Source organism: Phoenix dactylifera, chromosome 9 (assembly GCF_051530095.1).
Source record: "Phoenix dactylifera cultivar Ajwa chromosome 9, Ajwa_hap1_PhDact_Kaust_v1.1, whole genome shotgun sequence".
In the NCBI taxonomy this organism is placed as follows: domain Eukaryota; kingdom Viridiplantae; phylum Streptophyta; class Magnoliopsida; order Arecales; family Arecaceae; genus Phoenix; species Phoenix dactylifera.
Window position 1 is genome coordinate 32,236,684 of NC_143198.1, and position 22,563 is coordinate 32,259,246.

Sequence of the window (22,563 nt, forward strand, 5' to 3'; positions counted from 1 at the left end):
TGGTGAAGAGAAGACCATGTGTAGCTGTGAGTAGGTAGGTTGAGATGTTGGAATTCTGTAGGATTTTTGACTGTAAATCATCTGCAGTGGTTGAATTTTCTGCAGAAACCTGTTGCCACAATAGTCTTGCAGGACAGGATTTGTGCATGGGCAGGTACAGCTAAAATTTTTGCTGGAACTTTGTAGGGAGAAGTATGGACAAGGATGTTGCTACTAGTTAACTTCCTGTTCAAATAAATCCTTATACCCGCTATCCGAATTAATGCCATGCAAGCTAGATGCATGCTCGGCCAGAAGATTGGCCGACTTCAAATTTTCGACTGATATTTAGGGGTTATTTTCCGTATTTCGGACATCAGTTGAATGAGCAGCCAAAATGAGTGTAACCATGCAAGGGATACGAGAGTGCATCTTACCTTTCTCATGCCGGAACATTTTAGAACGTTAGGTTGTGTTGAAGCTTATTGTTTGCAAATCAAGGCAATGCAATCCAAGTTATGACCGTTTTTGCCATTTCGCAAGCAGGGGATAAAATCCCCAAGCATCGATGATTGATTGTGTGGACGGTCAAATTTCTCACAAGGTCCAAGGATAGGCAGCAGCTGGTGAGATAAATTGTCTCACCGGCGTTTGGGAAGCTATAACGGCTTCCGCTTATCCGTATGGGCCGTGGAGTCATTTCAAGCCTTCAAGGTTGATGGGGCCCACAGCAAACGTGACCGTATGTGTTGGGGTCCTTCTAGATTTTCCCCGATAAAGCCATCAATTGCTGCACGCACCAGCCTCTTGATGTCGTTCCCTGTCCATAGACCGGCAGTCCTTACTTGGACTTCGACTCCCATGAGATACCGCCTCCTGTCTATGATGTGGTTCCGTCCAGGCCTGCTGTGGGACCCGGTGAGTCAAATTCGTGGGTTAATTTCGAACGGGGAGGATAACGATAACTAGCACTCCGATAAATCTCTCTCGTTACTTTCCTTGCGGGTGGCGGCCGACCTCCTCCTCCTCCTCTCCGACGTCTCCCCCTCCTTTGACGCAGAAATACTTTGATTCCGTATTAGGTTTTATTTATAGATTACGAATAGAGGTAGATCGAGAGAGGGAAGGAGGGAGGGAGGGAAGAAGGGAGGTTTTCTTGAAGGAATTATGGCGTTGAGGCGCCTCCTCACGAAGGTACGATCTCTCAGTGATAGCGTTGGTGGAATATTTCTGTTGATTGAATCTAGAAAACTTATTTCCGGGTACTAGGGTTAGACGCACGGATTGGGTTTTTTTTTTTTTTTTTGTAATTTGATGCGGTTTTGTGGATCTGAAGAACCTTTGGGTCTGGATGTTGTGATCTCGAGAGGAATTCTAGAAATTGGTTCTGAAGTTTTGATGGTTTATGTTTGTCATTGGAAACAGGATGGGTTTAGTTTAGGCAATATCTGGTGCAAAACCCTAAATTTGCCATCTGTTTCTTTTTGGCTTTCTTTTTTCTTGGATTTTATGAATTTTATAGAATTATTATTATTATTATTTTTGCTGCAGAGCCACTTGAAGAATTGGGGACTTTCTTGCGCTTTTAGCATTTTCAATTTATAATTCCTGCTATAATTTTCGATTCACGGCTTCCTCATTCCTGCCCTTTTATTATTCTGCCTTTACTCGAAGAAGAGCATTAGGTTAGTGGGGGCAAGTGCCCTTCTAAGCTCTAAACCCCAAAAAAGGTGCCCTTCTAGACTTCAAAAAAAAGCGAGTAATGCAAAATCTTCCCCTTTCATTATATACTAGATACAGGAGGTAAACTGTTCAAACCTATTCCCATAACATCTTCTTGTTTATTGAACAATCGTTTGCTTCCATCCATATTATAGAAATCCTGCCAAGGAGGCAGAATAGCTTACTTTTACATGAAATAACGCATCAACAATATCTGAATGGACAATACTTCCTAGTCACATGGATGGGTGGTTTTAAACTTCCATCACGTTATTCTTGGCTGCAATACAAAATGTTCAATAGTGTAAGTGATAAGGAACCACATAATTGTACTTATTTTGATTAATTTTGTACAGAGGACCTGTTTCTTTATTTAGATCTTTGGAATAGAAAAGTTACTCTGTTGATCGTTATACAGATTCTCCTGATTAGGACAAGTGGTTAAAATGGTAAATGGAATGAAGCTCGGCCAAAGACTCCTGATTAGGACAAGTGATTAACTCAGCTGTTATATAACTTATCATAATGATGAGCATTTTCAACCAATCGAGCTTGAACTACGGGATTGAGTGAGAGACATGATAATGCAGAGAGCAAGAACGTAGAACTTCCATTTATAGTAGCATGCATGACCTCTTTGGCTAGCTGGAAATCATGAGGACTCAAAATATTAATAAAGCTCACTATTGTGGTTGTTGTCCATTTAAACTTCTCGCCAATGCCATGGTCTCCTTGCTTATTATTTTCATATACCAATCTTATGGAAGAAACTAATTGCTTTTGACCTTGAGGAGCCATTGATGTTATGATGGACAGTTCTTTGATTATGACCCAATTTTCGATGTGACCTCAGAATACTTAAATATTTGGGGCAGAGGAGGATAAGTGTATCAAAGTTTCTGTTTTTGTCATTGTCTCGATCCAACTGCCATGGAGACAATGGGTTCTTGACCTGTCTTACATCATGTTTTTAATAATCTAATGATAAATGATAGTACTCATTTTGCATGATTTATAGTGAACAATCATCTAAGGGTACAAGTTATATGCCTCATTAGTAGTTTTTTTGGGAGCACTCTTGTTGGAAACAATTTGACAAGAGAAGAAGCAGTTTTGACTGTAGGTGTGGTACCTATTTGCTTTGCTCTTGTGCTTACGTGGTGATTTTGAGATTATCTGATCCCATGGTGTTGTGCATGTGTTTTCTTTAATGCTTACTTCTGTGGATGATTGGTTCATTAGTTGACATACCTTTCCATATTCTGCTGATTAGAGGACATCTTTTGCATTAAGTGGTCACAATATGTTAAGGGAAGGTATTGGCCACTTTTTCAACATGTTTGTCCCAACGAAGCAATGGCTGGGAAACAATTGTTCTTTACATTATATTATGTTCTGTCTTAATTTTAATTTTGTTTATATTGTAATAGATTGCAAAACAACAATTGGAGCCTTCATATTTATATCAATTAAGTGGTCGATCCCGTCTTGCTTCATACTCGGTTGAAGGTAGTGGAGGTATGTAAATCTCGTTGTCGTTCATTTTTAATGGATATATATTTTGACAATTTCAATTCTTGCTCTCTAAATTTACCAATTTTGTTTATAATTCAGCTTTTTTGGCTGCAAAGCTAAACTTATATCCAGTTTAAAGTTGTTATTCTGGACCTTGTTCATGTTGTTGGTTTAGCTTCCAAAACTACTTTCTGCAAGTTTCTAAATTTAGCAATATGCACTTGTTTAATTGGAATTATGCAGTGCATGTTTTCTCTTTGCGAGACCTCACTATAAATGCATTGAACTTATAAATGCATTGAACCCTAGTGTTATATGGTACCAGATTTTGATCTAGTAATCCATTAGGATGCATATATTATCCTGATTTTTAGCTCACATTTTCCCAGTAGGATCATTCCTGTTGCTTAAGACCGTAGGTTTCTTGGAAAATTATAGATATAAGACAGATCTTTAAGAGATTTCAACATTTAGATGTAAACTTGTGTCCACATAAGTTCGTTATATTATCAGCCCCGTATAGGAGTGCCATATTTTGCTCGTAGTCACGTTATTACTTGTTGCCTTATTAGGAAAATGAATACTCTCTTGTTTCAGGGATTGTGTAAATTCTGTTAAATATTTTAAGAATTTATGTTTGTACCTTTTGCTCTATATTGACAATTAGTATTCATCTAAAATGATCCTATAGAATCAGATAATGTTTTACGTTTTACTATTCTCAAGAAGCATTAATGCTCTTGGAGTGTAGTTCTTTTAAGGTGATGGAGGTATCTAGCAATTTCTTGTTGTTCAAATTGGATCCCTAATGACACATAGTGTGATGGTTGACTTAAGGAATTTCATAAGGTGTGTATGGTGCAAGAAAAAAAGGGTGGAACATACCTTGTTTAGCAAACATTGGACTGTTTTGTTAGCGTTGAGAAAAAGATCAGTCTAGGGATTAGATCATACAGTTGATAAATCTTAGAGATCTTATAGGACAGTACCATGTTACTTGGACATATGACATGGATGGCGAGTTCCAAGTGTCCAGAAGAGTGGACACGGGATCTTTCAAAAAATTGGATTGTGAGCACATTCATATTATATAGATATTTTCTATAAATATATGTAGATGTATGTATGTAATGAATAATTTGCTGGGCCAATCGCTTTATTATTTTTAAGATTCATAAAACCTTTGCTAAATATTATGCTAGACTTGAAATCTTATAGGTAAAAGTTTCAGAAGTTGATATTTAATTGTATTGATATTATGATTTGCTGAATTGGAGTGTCAAGGAGTGTCATGAAGTGTCCAGGTGTCCAAGTTTCCAAACACAATGACAAATAAAAAACCCTCAGATTTTGAAGTTTCCACGTAATACTAGAATGGTATGCAAGTATGCTTGGGAATTGGTTCATAGCATTGCAAGAGTTAGGTTGAGGAACTTTATATGGGAACTAATACTTTCCAACCCTTGTCCCCTTATTCTTAGTATAAATTGGAGATTGAAACTCTTTTCTTCTTTCTTTTTTATATAAAACATTTTGCAATTAGCCTATTATGGCTCCCATTTTTTCTTGTGATAGTTTTAATTTAAAGAAAATTATATATTAACCCCTTTGACTTGGCCCATATTTCACACACACACACATCCAACACTTTAGAAATGTCAGTTAGATCCTTAAAGTTGCATTTGATTGCAATGTAATCCATTCATTCATCTCTGTTAACTGGATGTTAAAGGTCTCCACCCGATCCTGGTCCCTGTCCTCCCTATCTCCTCGCTACTGTCACTCCAGGACAGCCATTGCCAGCCATGGCGGCGGTCCACCCCACGACCATATCTATCTCTCTCCCTCCTCCACCCCTCCTCACTGTCCAATCCCCGCCTGCCACTCTTTCCCAAGACCTCAAAAGCACCTCTAGCTCTCTCTCCTCTATATCTATCTTCAAGTTCAGATCAAAGAAAGGAAGAGGGCTTAGCTGCCACAAGTCTCCTAGTTAGCAGAGAGAGAGAAGAAGGGGGGGGGGGGGGTTGGAAAGGCTAAAGGCAACCAAATTGGACAGGTGGCTTTATAATTTGTATGCAACTTTTGATCCCTCCTAAGAACCATGTGAGACACAGAGATGCTGCCTCCCTGCTTCCTTGCTTGAGTTCGCTAAATGAAAGGGGGGAGAGAAATGCTTGAAAAGCTAAGAAATGTTGAGTGATTGATGGGCAAATGGTAGACTTAGAGATAGGGAGGAGTAGGTTGAGGCATAGATGTTCTGGGTTGGGGTTGTCTCCCTTCGGGTCAAGAGATGAAGGGGGAATTAGAAAATTAAAAAAGATTGAAACTTTGGGCAAAATTTTTTAAAAAAAATGGAGAAAAAAAAAAGGTTTTAAGAAAGCTACGATCAATACAACAGAAATTAACCTGAAACTTGGCTGGACATTTGCTCCAAGATAGGGGACATGATGGAGAGCGATATCTCTATAAGACTCCGCCATGAGGGATGTCATCAAGTTGGAGCAATACCACCATGATGTGCTACTGTATCTATGTTCTTCTGCAGCCATTGAGGTCGTTTCTCCTACAAAAAGTGGTAGTGGTTGTAGTAGCAGTGCCACTTGCTTTAACAAGGACTCAGGTGATGCACGCTTGATTGGGAAGTTTGAGGATTTGAATGAAATACAGGCACTTGGCTGGTTGGAGGAATTCAAAATGACAGCTTTTTAGTGATATCAGAGGGGAAGGTGAATCAGAAGATGTTTCACATCATTATAGAACGGAGTCAAAGCGAACAAGTATGTCCAGATTAGATGTAGGAGCGAGTACATATTATTCCTTGAATGAAATAAGTGAAGGTAGTAAGAAAGATGGTGTTCCAAGTCAATTAAGTGATGAAGTCCGGGACTATGCACGAATGAGGGGAGAAATATATGAAAAGATGTGCTTGGAGAAAATTCCTGAGTGATTCAGGTTTAACATTAGTATCTCAAATGGTGATGTTGATGGGTAATGAAGACATGGCTTTTGAGATTGTAAAAATTCCTATAAGTAGCTTTAACATTAGTAGCTCGAATGGCAATGTTGATGGGTAATGGAGACATGGCTTTTGAGATTGTAAAACAGATGAAGGCATTGGGTATAACTCCAACTGTGGTGATACGATCCTGCTTTTTTAGCCTTCTGCAGTCAGTGGTGAGATTGAGAAAGCATTCGAGCTAGAAAGGCACATGTTGGAATCTGGGATCCACCCTGAAGAGCTCTTTTAAGATCTATTGTGGCAGCTCGTAGAGAAGGTCTATTACTTACTGCACAAGCTTAGAACTAATGTGAGACAGGTTTTGCCATCCACGGCAGAATTAATTGAGGCATGATTTAAAAGTTCAACTGCTTCTAGAGTGGGAAGAAGGAAATCGGATGTAAAGATGGTAGAACAAGAATTGGGGAATGGTGGATGGGGTTGGAATGGGTTGGATTGGTAGGATAAGGGGAAATGGAACGTGGAACATGTACATGTTGATGCAGATGGTGCCTGGCTTCCGTAAGAAGATGGTGACCATAGACCTCAATCCAACTAGACTGAAAATTTTGCTGGATCTGTAGCATATATTAGCTAGCAAGTGGGAAAGGAATGCAAGCTTCCAGCAATTCCAAGTACAAGTGCTTTACCTATAAATATGCCATTTCATAATATAGATCCTCGGAATCCAAAGTTGGAGCAATGGGTGAGGATGAGGAAGGAGAGGAGCTAGTTGAGGGTAGAACCCTTGGCGCTGGCTGCGACGAGGGCAAGAACGACATGGACAAATAGTAGGGGAAAAGCAAGGTCGGCTTGGCCGTGGTAGAGACTTAAGCAACTTAATGGGAAAGCATCACCAGCGGTGCTGAAGGTGAGGATGACATGGACAAAGAGCGGGAAGACGACGAGGTGCGGGAGTGCTTGGAGCTGCATGGACGAGATGGCATTTTCATCATTTGCAGATGGTCATCAACGGTGTTAGGGGAGATGGTCGGGGGATCACTTTGCAATGAAATATAACTTTAAGGATCTAATTGAGACATTTTAAAGTGTAGGGATGTATGTGAAACATGGGAAAAGTTAAGGGGGTCGAAATGTAAATTTTCCTTAAATAGACTTGTAATCTTTAGTTTTTGAGTATATTTTCACCCAGGCTGAGCAGTGTTTCTTGACTTGAAAGAGCAAAGTTAACAAGGTAAATGTTATAACCATCAGAAGCATGGTAGGCATGAAAATATAAAAAAACTTAGAGAACTCTTAGGAATGCTTTAGAATATATTCTGATGAAATCTTTTCTACTGTCATGAAATTACAGAGGCTAGTATGCCAATCTTCTATTGACAGGATTGTGTTTTGTGGTTGTGGCTATGATGCAAACTGGGTTGATTAGGTAGGTGATAAAATAGCTGGTGGAGCACTGGATGCTAGGGAAGTAACTTAGCATGATTAATACCTTGCAAAAGCTACAAAATGCCTCACAAGCATCCACATCTCCATAGATATGAAAAGGAACACTTTTGGTTCTGGTTAATAAAAAAAAGAGTTGAGGGATGTTCAGCATGTATTTGTGCCTGAAGGTTTTTTCTTTCTTAATACTTATGAAGATCCATTAGGTCAATTTTGTATATATGCATTTGGATATTTATCTTGCAAATAAAACTGACTAGTTAGCTGGTCACATTATTTCCTCAAAAACAGTATGTAATTTCTGACTGATAATCTGTGCATAATTGTTAGTCACCTGAACTAAAAGGAGCCTTGTTTATATTTTCTTTCTAAGAAATGTTGGTTGTATTTTCAACCTTAGTCCTTGCAAAAATCAAACGGCGCTCATTCTAATTAAAATAAGCCTTGCATTACCCTTTTCCTCATAGCACTGATTTTTTTATATGTTTACTGATTGTAGGAAGCAGACTCAGAAATTTTCACCAAAGGTTTCAGTCAAGCTATGTTGGTAGTTTTGCTCGCAGAGCATGGGATGCAGATGGACCCAATGATGTTGCACTTCTTAAAGAGCTTTACAGAAGTGATCCAGAAAGAGTTATTAGACTATTTGAAAGTCAGCCTTCACTACATTCTAACCCTTCAGCAATTGCAGAGTATGTTAAGGCATTAGTGAAAGTTGATAGGCTGGATGAAAGTTCATTGCTCAAGACATTGCAAAGAGGTAATATACTACTGTCCTGTAATGACCTTATGGTCTGTGATGGATTTTGGCTTGCATGATATGATGGTGTGACTGTCAAGTGCATGGCATGTAATGCAGTGACAATCGGGTTCACTGGCGGCACATTACATTTGTGACTGTTATCAAGCATCCATGGTGTCATTCTGTAGGTTTAGTATGTAGTTTTGAGTGCATAGCATGGAATGGAAGAAAGCTCTTTTAATTGATAGATGTGTTAATATTGTTGCACATCTGTTTGGTGCTTATATCATAGCCACACACAGTTGTTTGTTTCCATGCTTATCTTCCTGAGGTTACCTATTAATCTTTCAATTGCTTATTTTAAAAACCCTGAGCGATGATAAATGTGTAACTTTTTCCCATTTATTTTGGTCAGGTCAATGCATTCCATTTTACCATTTTCACTCCGAGCCGTACCAGTTTCTGTTGTGAGCCTTCTAGTCTTTTCCATTAAACTGAATTTTGATCTTTTTGGACCTCTATACAGCTAGTAATATTTTCAGACATTTGTCCTAAAACCAGCCCCTCCGGCAACCATTATAGTTGTCTTTTACTTTAGCACCTAGTAATTTTGAGAACAGTACATTGTAAAATGTGATGATATTCGACTATGCATATCAGTTTATAGTTCCTATTACTTTGTTGTCAACAACATGCATAACCTTTCAATAGTAGTTCCGAAAAAGTGTCAAAGTGATCAAAATAATTGAGATGGTAATCCTTGAAGTGTTTGAATGTGTTTCTGTTCATTGTTTGTCTTGGATGCCTTGGTAGGCCCCTTACTTGCCCAAAAATATGCATTCTGCAAGAATTCTACTCCAATTCAGAGGATCGAAACTAGGTTAAAAACTAGTAGTAGGTTCTATGGAACATATTTCGATTTCTGAGGTTGATTTGGTATATATCATGCATATGGGATGAGGCTTTTAGGGGATTCTTTTGTGAATTAATATCCTATAGTATCTTCAATTACCGTCCCAAAATAGATCTCTTTAAGGTCCTTTATTCATTTTATTTTCAATTAGCAGACCCTTAGATGCTAAATCTTCAATTTTTAGGCTGTAGTCATCAAATTTGTCTAGGTTGAATCATTAACAGTAAACTTGACACTGAGTGTCAGAGCCATGAAAGCCTGGTCTAAACAAGTTTGTAAGGTGGTTTTATGCTTCTGAAATCTTCAAAACACTAAAAGAACTGTACCTTTTAAAGCTGAAATAGAGATTTGATCACAAGTTATGGGCTATAAAAATTGCGTCTGTTTATATTTGATGTAGAAATTTATTAACATTAAAACTAATGCCTGGTGTCCAATTTATAATCCACATACATTACTTGTATCCACTCCTCACTAGTTTAGAAATGCATCTATAATTTTCTTTTGTGGAGTCACATCCCAAATTTCACATTCAGTGACCCTTATATAATATATATATTTTTATTTTGATGATCATTTTTGTGCCTCCAAAATTAAGCTCTTTTGCTTGTTAACTTTTGGTGTATTATCTTCCCATTCTTAGGTTATCGTTTTCATGTAACTTGCTTTCCATTCTATGAGTATATGCCTAGTATCTCATGGGGTGACTTTATGGATGATGATATATAGGCATTGTTAAATCGGCAAGGGAGGAAGAGACTATCAGCAGCATCCCGACATTGAGGAATGTGGGCCAGATGACCAAGGAAGGAATTCTTGGAACTTCAAGTGCCCCTATTCATATGGTGACAGCAGAAACTGGTCATTTTAAAGAGCAGTTGTGGCGTACATTTCGCACTATTGCCCTAACCTTTCTTTTGATATCTGGTGTTGGAGCACTCATTGAGGATAGAGGAATTAGTAAAGGTTTGCTGTCTCTTAGGATTTGATTAGTTGCTTCATTGCCTGAAATAATTGAGTGGATGAAAGTTTTCTTCATAATAATTTTACACAGGGCTTGGTCTACATGAGGAGGTGCAGCCGAGCATGGATTCTAGTACCAAATTTAATGATGTAAAGGGCATTGACGAGGCTAAAGCTGAACTCGAGGAAATTGTTCATTACCTTCGCGATCCAAAGGTAAAAGCAAACTCATTATATACAATGTAATGGATAGTCTTCTTTCCCTAGTTTTCTGAGGATTCTCATGCTGTTGAAAGTGTTTTGTTTGATATTTAGTTAAATAAGATATATAAAATTCCCTTGCTCAGGACTAACTGAATATGATATGAGGTAGCCTTTTATCCAAGATTGGAAATAGCATTGGCATCTGCTGTATACCTGGTTTTGCAGTGGGATGTAATATTACTACCTGTTTGCATTATTCCTTATCTGTTTGATTTGATATATGTCCATTTGATTGCAGTGATTTGATATTGTCCATTTTAATGCTTAAAATGGACAATCAGTTATCATGATTCCATATATTCTACAATTCTTGCCTTTAATAGTTAAAAAAATAAAGTGACTACAGGACCACTGCTTTCTGTAATTTCTTTAATTCGTTTCAAAAGAGTCAAGAATATCCAACTCTTCAGCATTCAACTCATTCATTCATTCATTTATTGATTCATTGATTATTTATTTTTTTACATTCTTCATGCGAAGGTATTTGCTAATAAAGAATTTTGAAGATTCACTCTTTTAGAGAGAATTATAGGGTTGAAGGGAGTTGGATTACATGATTTTTACTTTCAGTTTAGTACTTCATCATTATCTCGGAAAAACCTTTATGGCATATTTATTACAAGAAATTGGTACACAGATGAGAACACATGCAACATGCCACTAGGCTAGCATGTTTGTTGCCCATTGGAATGAAATGAAAATATGGTATCCTATGTCAGCCACTTAAACTCCTGCAACTAAACACAAGCAAAGTTTGCTTTGGTCATTGGCCCTGTAATCTCATGCAATGAATGGTCAGTGCTATAAATCCATTTGAGTTACTAAGGGTATTTGTGGTTTTGAAATTGGTGCATATATTGGATAGGACCTCTAGAGCTATAATTGGAGTTTCATTTTATTCTATACCACACCCTCATTTGGGTGCAACCAATTTTCCATAGAACTGATGCACTGTAACATCCACTGCTTCTATTAAAGAATCATGATCTGTCTTGATGCAGTCCTAGTTTGGCTTTTGCTTTGTGTTTTCTACCTGGTATTAACCAGCAAGTCCCTACCATCTATCGAGAAACTGTTATCAAGCGCCTTACAACTCACTTCTTTTTGAGCTTCAGTTTTCTTTCGTGCTTCTACAGTGTGACGTTTATGCTTTATGATGCATCAATCAATTTACTATTGATATGCGATGCATAGTTTGTAAAGAGACCTGAAGTTCACTTAGATTCTCAAATTTGTATTATGTTGGTTGTTGCAGCGTTTCACCCGCCTTGGTGGCAAGCTCCCCAAAGGTGTCTTGCTTGTTGGCCCCCCTGGGACAGGGAAGACCATGTTAGCAAGGGCTATTGCTGGAGAAGCTGGTGTTCCTTTCTTTTCATGCAGTGGAAGTGAATTTGAGGAGATGTTTGTTGGTGTGGGAGCTAGGAGGGTGAGGGATCTTTTTGCTGCAGCAAAGAAACGATCCCCCTGCATCATTTTCATAGATGAGATTGATGCAATAGGTGGGAGCCGCAACCCAAAGGACCAACAGTACATGAAGATGACCCTAAATCAGTTGCTTGTTGAGTTGGATGGTTTTAAGCAGAACGAGGGGATTATTGTCATTGCTGCAACTAACTTCCCTGAATCATTGGACAAAGCCCTTGTGAGACCTGGACGCTTTGATCGCCACATTGTTGTTCCTAATCCTGATGTAGAGGGCCGAAGGCAAATCATGGAATCCCACATGTCAAAGGTTATGTTCCTCGCGGATATTTTATTTTTTATTGTTGGTCTGTCTCATTGGTTGCTGCAATTCAAAAACATCCAATGCTTGGTGGGCTTCGGCCTTCCTTTTTCCCTAAAAAAATAAAAAAAGGAAATCCCGGCTGTACAAACTCTATCTTTATTATGTATTTGAGATCTCCCACTTTTGGGTATCTTAATTGTGAGAAGCTTTAAGGCATCCAATTTGCCATTTGTGCTGGGCAGCGGGCCATCAAAATAGCCACTAAAAGAACTTTTAAGACAAAATAGCATCTATAAAGTGCTGATGTCAATGTTATTTTTGGTTTGATGCAGGTCTTGAAGGCAGATGATGTGGATCTAATGATCATTGCAAGGGGAACACCTGGGTTCTCAGGTGCTGACCTTGCAAACCTGGTCAATATTGGTGCCCTTAAGGCTGCTATGGATGGGGCCAAAGCTGTGAGCATGGCTGATCTGGAATATGCCAAGGACAAGATCATGATGGGCAGCGAACGCAAATCAGCAGTAATTTCTGATGAATCAAGGAGGCTGACAGCCTACCATGAGGGTGGTCATGCTCTTGTGGCCATCCACTCAGATGGCGCCCACCCAGTCCACAAAGCTACAATTGTGCCACGGGGGATGTCCCTTGGCATGGTAACCCAATTGCCTGAGAAGGATGAGACTAGCATCTCTCGGAGGCAAATGCTTGCAAGGCTGGATGTTTGCATGGGTGGACGGGTAGCTGAAGAACTAATATTTGGGGAGAATGAGGTGACCTCTGGTGCTTCCTCGGATCTCAATCAAGCCACAAGTCTAGCAAGAGCCATGGTTACAAAATACGGGATGAGCAAGCAGGTGGGTCTTGTTGCACACGACTACGGTGACAATGGAAAGAGCATGAGCACTGAGACGAGGCTGATCATTGAAAAGGAGGTGAAGGACTTTCTGGAAAGGGCATATAATAATGCGAAAACTATCTTGACGACTCACAATAAAGAGCTGCATGCCCTTGCCAATGCTCTTCTTGAGCACGAGACCCTGACTGGGGCTCAGATCAAGAATTTGCTTGCCCGGGTGCGCACTCAGCAGCAGCAGCAGCAGTTTGTGGCAGCCTCACAGACAACCACCCCTTCTGTGCCAACAACACCTCCATCTGCTGCGGCTGCAGCTGCTGCTGCTGCTGCTGCGGCCCAAGCAGCAGCAGCCAAGGCTAAAGGAGTTGCACAGCCTGCTGTGGGATCTTAGCAGCAAGAGGGTAATTGGTAGGTTCAAGTATGTAATATAAATTGCAGGTTCTTCTAGCATCTGAAGGGTGAATAGGCGGGAAGGACTTCCAAAAACGGAAAAGAAAAAAAAGAGGGCCTGTTGCAAATCCCAAGTCAATGTATGCATAAACATCTATTTGTTTCTTCCCTGAGCTTGCAGAAGAGCAAAAGTAGAAACTTTTGGCAGGGACACAGAATGTGAAGGTTTTTAAATCACAATGTTGGGACAGGCTTCATTTTTTTTCTCAATTCTAACAATGTTAATTGCAATATTCCCTTTGATTAATGATGGTGCTTCAACAGCAGCTTCTAGTGGAGGTAACTGCAAGCCTGTGAGGCCCTGTTCACAAAAGCTGAGCTCCTTGTAGATGGCCATTCTGTGGATGTACTGTTTCTTTTCATCATTATGTTGCACCAACCAGCTTGTTGATTATGCTTTCTGGACACTGGACAGCGAGCATGACTTGGACATTGATGTAAAGACTTGTAGGTTGTGTTTCTACTACAAGCTTGCACTCTCTTAAAACAGATTCTACTGCCAGCAATGCATTTTTGTTTATTTTATTTTTTCTTTTCTTAAAGCAAGGGGAAGTTGGCAGCAGGAGACACCCTCTTAAATTGGGACCGTTGAAAGCCTGTTTCTATCGGAATTCTTGGCTTCTACCTTGGGGTAAGTGCAGTGAAAGCCGCGGTGTTATCGTTACTCCTTTTTGTTCCATGTTGACTGGCATTAAGGGTCGATCCTTTTAGCTCCATCGAGGTGGAAAGATCACGGTACTCAAGAGAAGGATAAGGCGGATTAAAGGTGAGAAGAAGGTTGTCATTGGGGTCCTTTCCGGTTCAGCCTTTAGACCGGACTGTCTAATCCACAGAATATGATCACCCAGCAGGTAGTCATTTGTGAAAATCAACAGATGTTTAGGGTGTGTTGGGTTTGCTAGAATAGAAATCGGAATCTGAATGATTATAGTTTCTGATATATTTGGTTTGTAATTAGATACGGAATGGAAATAACAGATTGTAGTATTTTTAGAAAATTAATTAAGCAGAAAGATATTTTTGAAAAAATTAATTTTCTAAGTAAACCTGATGGAATGGAATTTGAATATCGAAAGTAAAGCTGGAATTGAGTTTTAGAGGATTAAGAGAATGAGACTTTCTCCAACCAAATGGCAGCTATCTCCAATAAGGATGGAATGCTCGTACACGGCACCATCTTCTATCTTTCATCATTACTCCCTTTCCTTCTATCCTTCCGAACAGACTCTTTTCTAACAATATTCAGACTTCAGACTGGGACCTAGGGGAGTTTGGACTTGCTTCGAGATGTCCGACGGAGAGTGGATAGGCCTTCACCTGTGTTTCTAAGAACTACACAACTTCGAGCCTTCGGGGGAAAGTTCAACAAAAAAAAAGAAAGAAAAAGTTATTCTCAATCTTCCCCACTACCATCAATCACTCTGATCGCGCAAAGCAAGTAGTTGACATGACGAAACATTTACCCAAATTGTTTTTCAAAAAATAATAAGATCCAAATTCTCGCTTATATGTTAATTTTTATTAACTTCTCTTGTAGTGCATGTCAGTCGCTGCTTTCAAAATCTTGAGCATCCAATTCCGCTAATTATGATGACAATAGCTAGACTTGAGATCAGGTTTCCTCGTATTATTTCTTTCGGAACTTCTGAAGCTGGTGGGGGCACAGAAAAAGCTCTTATATTGCCGTCTCTCTCTCAAAGCTTCTCCTAGCGTCTTCATTGTTTTTGTCTCCGGTCAATTCTAACTCTTTTGCCCATTTCAATGAGATTTTTTTTTTTTTGGATGGCCTGAAAAAGTTCGACCAGTTTTCAAGTCGGGCTCAAATATCAAAATATGGCTCAAAAACTCGTAAGCTTCATCACACACACACACACACACACACACACACACACACACACACACAATATATTATTAATTAAATATTTTAAAATATTAAATTATATTATATTTTGTTTTAACTATATTTTTATTTGTAAGTAAGATTTGAATTTGAGCTCATTTGGTTGATATTTAAATTAAATTAAATTAATTTTAAATTTAAACATTAAGATCTAATTAATTTTGAATTAAACTTTAAATTAAAATATTTTAAATCAAGTTGAGCTCAGATCTCTGACCGAGCTCCGTTGCTCCCCAGCAGCACAGAGGACTCATGGAATCGCGCTGCGATGCGTTCGCAGATTGCTGTTCGGTGCCATGCCAGTAGTGCGATTTTCAAAATTTTTTATCTTCCACAAAGTATTAACGATCTTTGAGATTGATTTATCTCTCAGCGCATAGAAAAATGTGCACCACCTCATTTCATAATTGACTATTAATCTTATACATTGCTGCTACTTGAGATTCTTTGGTAGCGTTCTTGGTGTAATTGAATGGCAGTCTCTAAGCAAAAGTCTGTTAAAAAGTACAGGGGGATGGAAAAGACTCGCTTGGTCATAGTCCAGGTCTCTCAAAAACTTAGGCACTACTTCCTGGCATGTCCGGATAACTTGGTATCGTAGATGGACTCCATCAAGTATGTTTTTTAACAAGCTGCTTCTATTTGGCAAGGTTGCCAGGTGGCAATGGTGATAGCAAAATTTGACATCCGGTTTACATAGAAGGTGATCAAGGGGCAAGCAATTGATGACCATCTTGCAGGATTCTCACTCTTAGACATAGAGGTGATTAGCAAGTAGTTTCCGGACAAGTAGATTATGTTCTTGAAAGGAGGCAACCATCTCCGAATTTGAGTCCTGTATTTCGATGGAGTCCTAAACAAAGCCAAGGAGTGGTATTGGCATTCTCCTCATGTCACAAGGGGTCTCCCATCACCCATGCTCTAGCTCGACTTTTTGAACCCTAATGGCCAAAGAGTATGAGGCTCCTATCGTGGACTTTAGGATGGTATTAGCCCTAAAAGTCGACATCTTAAGATGATAAAAGATTTCGAGCTCATCCACTAGCAAGTTCTCGACAAGTGCAAGATAATCAACCTAGAGCTGCTTCCACACCAATAACACACATACATTGGTCGCCCATCAACACTCCATAAAAAGGAAACATGCTTGTAGACGCTCTAGCGACTCTCGCTTCCGCTCTCGAGCATCCACTTTACATTAGGTTTGAAATTGTTCGCTATCTTACGGTACCCATAGCTCATCAGGTAAATTATATATGTATATAAAATTAGACTATACTTGAGTAGATCTCCATTCAGATTTGGTCAAATCTAAATTGAATGATGAAGATGTGATGCATCTATACATACATACATACATACATAATATGTATGTATTGTCAACTTCCTACCACCAGTATTTATGTATGATATGATGCAAGGCTCGTGCCATTGACGAAGAGAGGGAATGTTTTCGAGCAGCAAGGCCATCAGGTTAATTCAACCAAGTAGAAGGAAGGCGTTTTAGTTAGGCATACATAGATCAATTCCCTTGACATGACAAACTGATTTGCTTAAAACCAGGCAACCTCCCCTTCAAGATGATGTCCTCACAGATAATGAAAACCCTTGAAATACTGTTTAAAAAGGAATGATTTACTGCTCTTGTTATGCCGAGAGCTTCGCTGTCAAAGCTTGATAATATGGTTGCATTCAACAACTGAAATTAGTGTTTGCATGCAGAACTCTTGGTCATGTCTCGACCTGTTGTGGAGGAGCACTTAAATTTTATTACATTAACAGTATCACTTGCTTCCTAATCAATATATATCTGATAATGTAAAGTTGATGAGAAAAATATCAATAACACTAGAGAATTTAGATTTGGTGGAATGTAGATCTTCGCATTAAAGGGGCTGAAGTATCAGATTAAAACTGACGGAAGTTAAACATCATCGAGTTGTAGCTTTAAGAAGTGAAACAATATTACCTTAGTGAAGACACGATTTTAGAAAACAATGTAAGTTATAACTTGTAAGGGAACAAGAAACCAGAAGGCAAATCTTGAGGAATCCCAGGCAAAAACTTCCTTGCCACAGAGTTATCCAAATACCATCAGAATAAGCCAGCAATATCAAGAATTCAGTTCAAATAATGCTGTAATTTTCTCAGTGTTCTGGACGTTGCAATTTCCCTCTCAATGCCTCAATAACTGCCGAGAAGTCCTGATCACCAAGGCCAAGAAACTTGGCTGCTTTATACAACTCATTAGCAGCTGCTGCAATTGGGATTGGTTGAGAAACTGATTCAGCTAAGCCCAAAGCAAGCCTTAGATCCTGCCATAAAAAGAATACTTTCAGATCGCATAGAGGATTGTGTCCTCTTCATGCTTCCCTCATTTGCAGGCATCCAGAAAGATTACAAACCTTCTGTTGATGCTTCAAAGGAAATGCAGTTGGATAGGAGGCATTAACCATTGAAGGTCCTTTGACTGAATACATGGGTGCACTAATAGCACCCTGTGATACCACCTGCAATATACAATATATGAACTTTACACAAAATCCCACCAGGTAATGAATTGGGAAAACCATCGAAAAATGGGGCGGCAGTTTTCTGTACTCAATTTCAAACTACCTCAACAAGAACATTGGGGTCCAGTCCAACTTTCTCGCTGAGAAGTAAACCTTCCGAAAAGGAAGCCATCATGCTGCAAGAGTAGAGAAACAGTAAAATGAATACAAACCGTATTTGGAGCAGTTCAATTAAGAGGTGTACATGACCAGATAGAAGTAATCACGACCTTCCCATGATCATGTTGACAACAAGTTTCATAGCTGCACCATTTCCAACCTCCCCAAGATAGAATCTTGACTGCAGATTACATTGAAAAATATCACATTGGGTAGAAAAGGGATCTCCATGCATATAAGCACAAAGTGAGGCATCCTCTTAAATAACATTTAGGAGCAGATGAGAGGAATCAACCTTCCCCATGACATCTAAGAGTGGTGCCACCGTTTCATACAAAGATGCATCACCTGCAGATTAGCAACTGTATTATAGGCCCACCACGGAATTCACCCTGTAACAAGTTAAATCCAACTAGAAGTAACAAGAAAAGTGCATCTTATTAACAAAGCAACAGGAACCAGATTAAAACTGTAAGACACATAACATCAGAACCGGATAAGAAAACTGGGAAAACTAAAGTTACTTTAAATGCCAATCAAAATTCAGAATAACTGACCAACAAATTCAGATATATTCAACTGATTGTTAACATCTGAAAACTAAAGTTACCTGCAGCAAGAAAAATCAGCTGCCCATCTTCTGCAGGCTTTTTGGAGCCTGAAACTGGAGCCTATTAAAAAAGCACTGCAGTTTGCTATATAATTGAAGTACACTGATACACAAGTACAATGACATGGGACACCGAGAATACATTGCAAGCAATAGTTCCCAAAAAGAAAATAAAACCCAAAATATCTGACCTCTATAAAAAGCGCCCCTGCATCTTTAATATGTTTGTTTATCATTTTAGAAGTGGCACCATCTACAGTCGATACATCAACATATCTGTGATTATCTATACAAAGTGAGGCGAGATCACATATATATAATATACATAATTCAATTTATGTACTTCAACATATTACTCATTATTGCAGAAACAACATGCATGACTTGTCAACGTAGAATGCATGTACCAGTAAAATCTTCCGATAGAGAAGCAAATAACTGAAACATAATTTAATATTACAATTAGCAAAGTAATACCGCAGCTACGTACTCCAGCTTGAGCAAGCCAACAGACAGCGAGCACCACCATTAAATCAGAAGAAATGTCATGTTGAAGACAATGTTATAGATGGAAGAAAAAGTAGCTCATGCTAATGTACTCTAGGCTGCAATGGTCTGATAAGTTTCTACAAGGCTCTAAAAGAACTTTCCCAATATTTATTTGACCTGTTCCCTCCTAGTATTAATTTTTAAGCTCCATACTCAAGTTGCAAGCAGAATGCAGCATGCCAGAGGGTGTATATTTCTCTTCTAGTCTTAATGTGAAGGTCCTTACGAATAATTGCAAGCAGCATGCATCATGCCAGAGGGTGTACGTACTTTCAAACATGATATTGCAAGTTGCAGACTGGTTGTTCTTTTGTAGGAACTCTACTTCTCTACATATCTTCATAATCGGAATAGTTCCACAAAAAAGGGCAATTTGCAACTATAAGACGATAATCAGTTAGAACACAAATGGATCATGATGGTGACCAGACCTAAAACAGACCTGATCGAGATCACAAAAGGAAATAATAGTATCCTGCTTAAGATTGAACCATATCATATTTTAAAAAAAATGATAATAGCAAAAAGAACTACTGCTTCTAAATGCTGATTTCAAATTTATCAGAGAAAGAAAGGTAAGCATACCCTTTTCCTGGACCCATTCCTTTAGCAGCTCCATTTGTCCCACATGCAACGTCAATCTATGCATGGAAGCATCAGCTATGACATTACAGGAAATATGATTGCATAACTGAACAAATCAAACCATGGTATACATACCGCACTTTCAGGGTCAGCAAGCACCGCAAATGTCACATTGCAAGATGATGCAACTTCTGCTGGCGACGATTCATACCTGCAAGTGAAGCATGTGAATCTCTTCGAGTAGTTCTGTTTAAAATCTAAAAGAAAACATCAGCTGATAAAATACTTTTGTATGCTCCAACTACAATAAGATGTGTCTAACATTGAATAATCGCCTCAAAAATTTCAAGGAAAAAAACCAGCAAGATGTTAGGATTTTGAATGTTCCAGTTATAATAAAGAGGAGCGCTTTTCATATGTATGCAGAACAAAGGCATAGAAAATTGATACATAGATAACAAGGGCAGACAAAATAATCCAAAGAAAAGTAAACATTAAACTTGTATATTGTTTGTTATTAATATAACATACTTTGCACCGAGGTTGACGAGGTGATCACACTTGCTCTTTGTTCTATTCCAGACAGTAATATCACATCTACAAAAGGGATGGCAAGAAGTTAGCCTCAAAAGAAGTATCCAAGATACAGCAAAAATATGATTTCAGAATATAGCCATTCACTTGAAGATAGGTAATGGGTATTCTTGATTGCCTCAAGTGATACAGATATAAACTGAAAACTGAAACAATGATTGTTTTTCAAACGGGCTCAATCCTTCAAGGACCATAAAATTACGTTATCAAGTGTCACAAAAAACCACTTTAGCTGAATATTTAACATGTATGATATCATAAACCAATATACAGTAGCATTAATCTTATGGATTCTATGAAAGGCACAGTAGTAGAAGAAAGTATCATCTCCTCATCATAATATCCTATAAACAGAGCATTCTCCAAATTTAGCACTCTGATGACCAGAGGATGAAGTAAGATAAAGAAGACACGAAAACAACAAATAGAATAAAACAGTTGGGCAGCCTAATGCCATCAGCTTACGCACCCTTGTGTTCCTCAAATACCTTATTACCCTTTCATGAAATATACAAAATTTTCATTAATAACATAATGAAATCTTGGGTGAAACAATAGACTCTGCAATTTAACAACACGGCAGAATGCCAACCAAAAATCAGCAGCGAATACCATTTTTTCAAAAGGTACCTCCATCATGCTTTGAAAATCTTATTTGATATGCCCAAAAATTTTAAAGAAACTTCTTCTTTTAATTTAATTTGAGGACAAATGACATGTCTATTAATTGGAATCAAGAGATGCATTCCATGAATTCAACATCCAAACAGAACAAGATTCACAAGCCAGGTTCTTTAAAGCATGTCAGACAGAAATAATAATAACAGCAACGACGAAAACAATAATAGTAGTAGCAGTATAATTACCCAGCTTTTATAAGGTTCAGTGCCATGGGCGTTCCCATGATTCCGAGACCTAAAAAACCAACACGACCTTGAAATTCAACACCTGCAAATCAAAATCAAGAATTTGTAAATGAAAAAAAACACATATTGAAAAGATATTCATGATTTTAAGACTCGATTATGAAGAAAGATGGCTGCTTTTTGAGTCATGCCACTTCCTTGGCACAGACTAAGGATGTAGGATAAGACATTTTGAAGCAAATTAAGGCTTGCAAATTAGAAGGAAAGGATCAAAAGATTTTTTTACGTGGAATTTAAGAGACGGATGGGGGGATTGAGAAGGTACCTTTGGTCGCTTCTTTTGAGAGTTGGGAAGAGACGACAGTGGCAAAAGTGGAGCGGGAACTGGGGTTAGGAGTTGGGCGCCTCAGAGAGGACATGGAGATTGGGGGGCAGAAGCTGGAGGGTGTTGCCATGGATGAACGACGAAGATTGGATTTGGTCGAGACGACAAGGTAGGAGGAGAAAGGGAGCCGGGAGCGGTCCAGTGAGAGCTTCGCCATTGGGCTTGGTTGCTACTCCACGCGATAAGATTCTTCTCCCTACCATCTCGGGAAATATGCATTAACCACCCTAAGCTTTGCTCCGTTACATTTACATCCCTTCTCTTCTTTTTTTTTTGGCCTTTAACTACTCTCTTAATGACTCGTTCTATGATTGCTGCAATGACTAGCTAGCTCATTGAGAAAACTACCATCCCATTCCCATCATCCTCTAAAACATCTTATGAGCCTTCACCAACAACAAAACCATCATTAATCGCCTCTAGCTTATAATGTGTTTTTAATTTGATAGCTTCAACATGGTGTAAAGTTCGCTAGCTAGGGGTATTAATGGTTAGGCTTAGGTGTATCATAACCAAAACCTAAACCATATATTAGATCAAAATCCAAACCTAAACTAAATCAAAACTCTATACCCTATCTGATGTTAAAGTCAAAAAAAGGATCAAGTATTGGGTTGGATTTTAATTAGAAATCGGATGTACAACAAATTATTTTACCACTTCTCAGACTATGTCATCAAATTACTGATACACAAACTTAAAAAAATATAATAAGATAATAAAATTAAAATATTAGAAAGTTATATTGATTGTTTATTTATTACTTTCATAACCTGGCATCCATGAAACTAAAAAATAAATTAAAAAAAATCCTAAAACAACTATAAATACTGGATCATAAAAGATATATTATAGAAAGATTAATTT

The 22,563-nt window shown here is 38.5% G+C and overlaps 2 protein-coding genes and 1 long non-coding RNA gene across 6 annotated transcripts; 2 read left to right on the forward strand and 1 right to left on the reverse strand.

Moving 5' to 3' along the window:
• The first annotated feature begins 788 nt into the window (after window positions 1-788).
• LOC103720136 (ATP-dependent zinc metalloprotease FTSH 5, mitochondrial-like) lies at window positions 789-14,058 on the forward strand. Of its 4 annotated transcripts, XM_089925620.1 has the most exons (9): window positions 789-1,173; window positions 3,132-3,219; window positions 8,121-8,381; window positions 8,779-8,830; window positions 10,006-10,242; window positions 10,331-10,455; window positions 11,759-12,235; window positions 12,562-13,305; window positions 13,400-13,782. In XM_089925620.1, the coding sequence occupies exons 3-9, from the start codon at window positions 8,349-8,351 to the stop codon at window positions 13,514-13,516; spliced, it is 1,785 nt and encodes a 594-aa protein (XP_089781746.1). In that variant the 5' UTR covers window positions 789-1,173; window positions 3,132-3,219; window positions 8,121-8,348; the 3' UTR covers window positions 13,517-13,782. The 4 variants fall into 4 exon arrangements, with proteins under 4 accessions (XP_089781746.1, XP_089781745.1, XP_088561194.2 ...); XM_089925619.1 differs by lacking the exon at window positions 8,779-8,830 and having other exon boundaries at window positions 13,400-14,058; XM_088705068.2 differs by having other exon boundaries at window positions 12,562-13,782.
• Window positions 14,059-14,071: 13 nt separating this feature from the next.
• Window positions 14,072-14,470, forward strand: LOC148702579 (uncharacterized). The gene is made up of 2 exons (XR_015969115.1): window positions 14,072-14,166; window positions 14,247-14,470. It is a non-coding gene; the product is annotated as an uncharacterized LOC148702579 (long non-coding RNA).
• Window positions 14,471-17,297: 2,827 nt separating this feature from the next.
• On the reverse strand, window positions 17,298-21,911 carry GLYR2 (glyoxylate reductase 2). Its single transcript, XM_008809726.6, has 12 exons — window positions 21,637-21,911; window positions 21,312-21,393; window positions 20,383-20,448; window positions 19,987-20,062; window positions 19,852-19,907; window positions 18,909-18,993; window positions 18,718-18,778; window positions 18,403-18,455; window positions 18,218-18,288; window positions 18,052-18,124; window positions 17,841-17,945; window positions 17,298-17,750 (listed from the first exon to the last, which is right to left on the reverse strand). Exons 1-12 carry the CDS (start codon window positions 21,851-21,853, stop codon window positions 17,583-17,585), a joined length of 1,113 nt encoding a protein of 370 aa, XP_008807948.5. The 5' UTR covers window positions 21,854-21,911; the 3' UTR covers window positions 17,298-17,582.
• Between the last annotated feature and the right edge of the window lie 652 nt (window positions 21,912-22,563).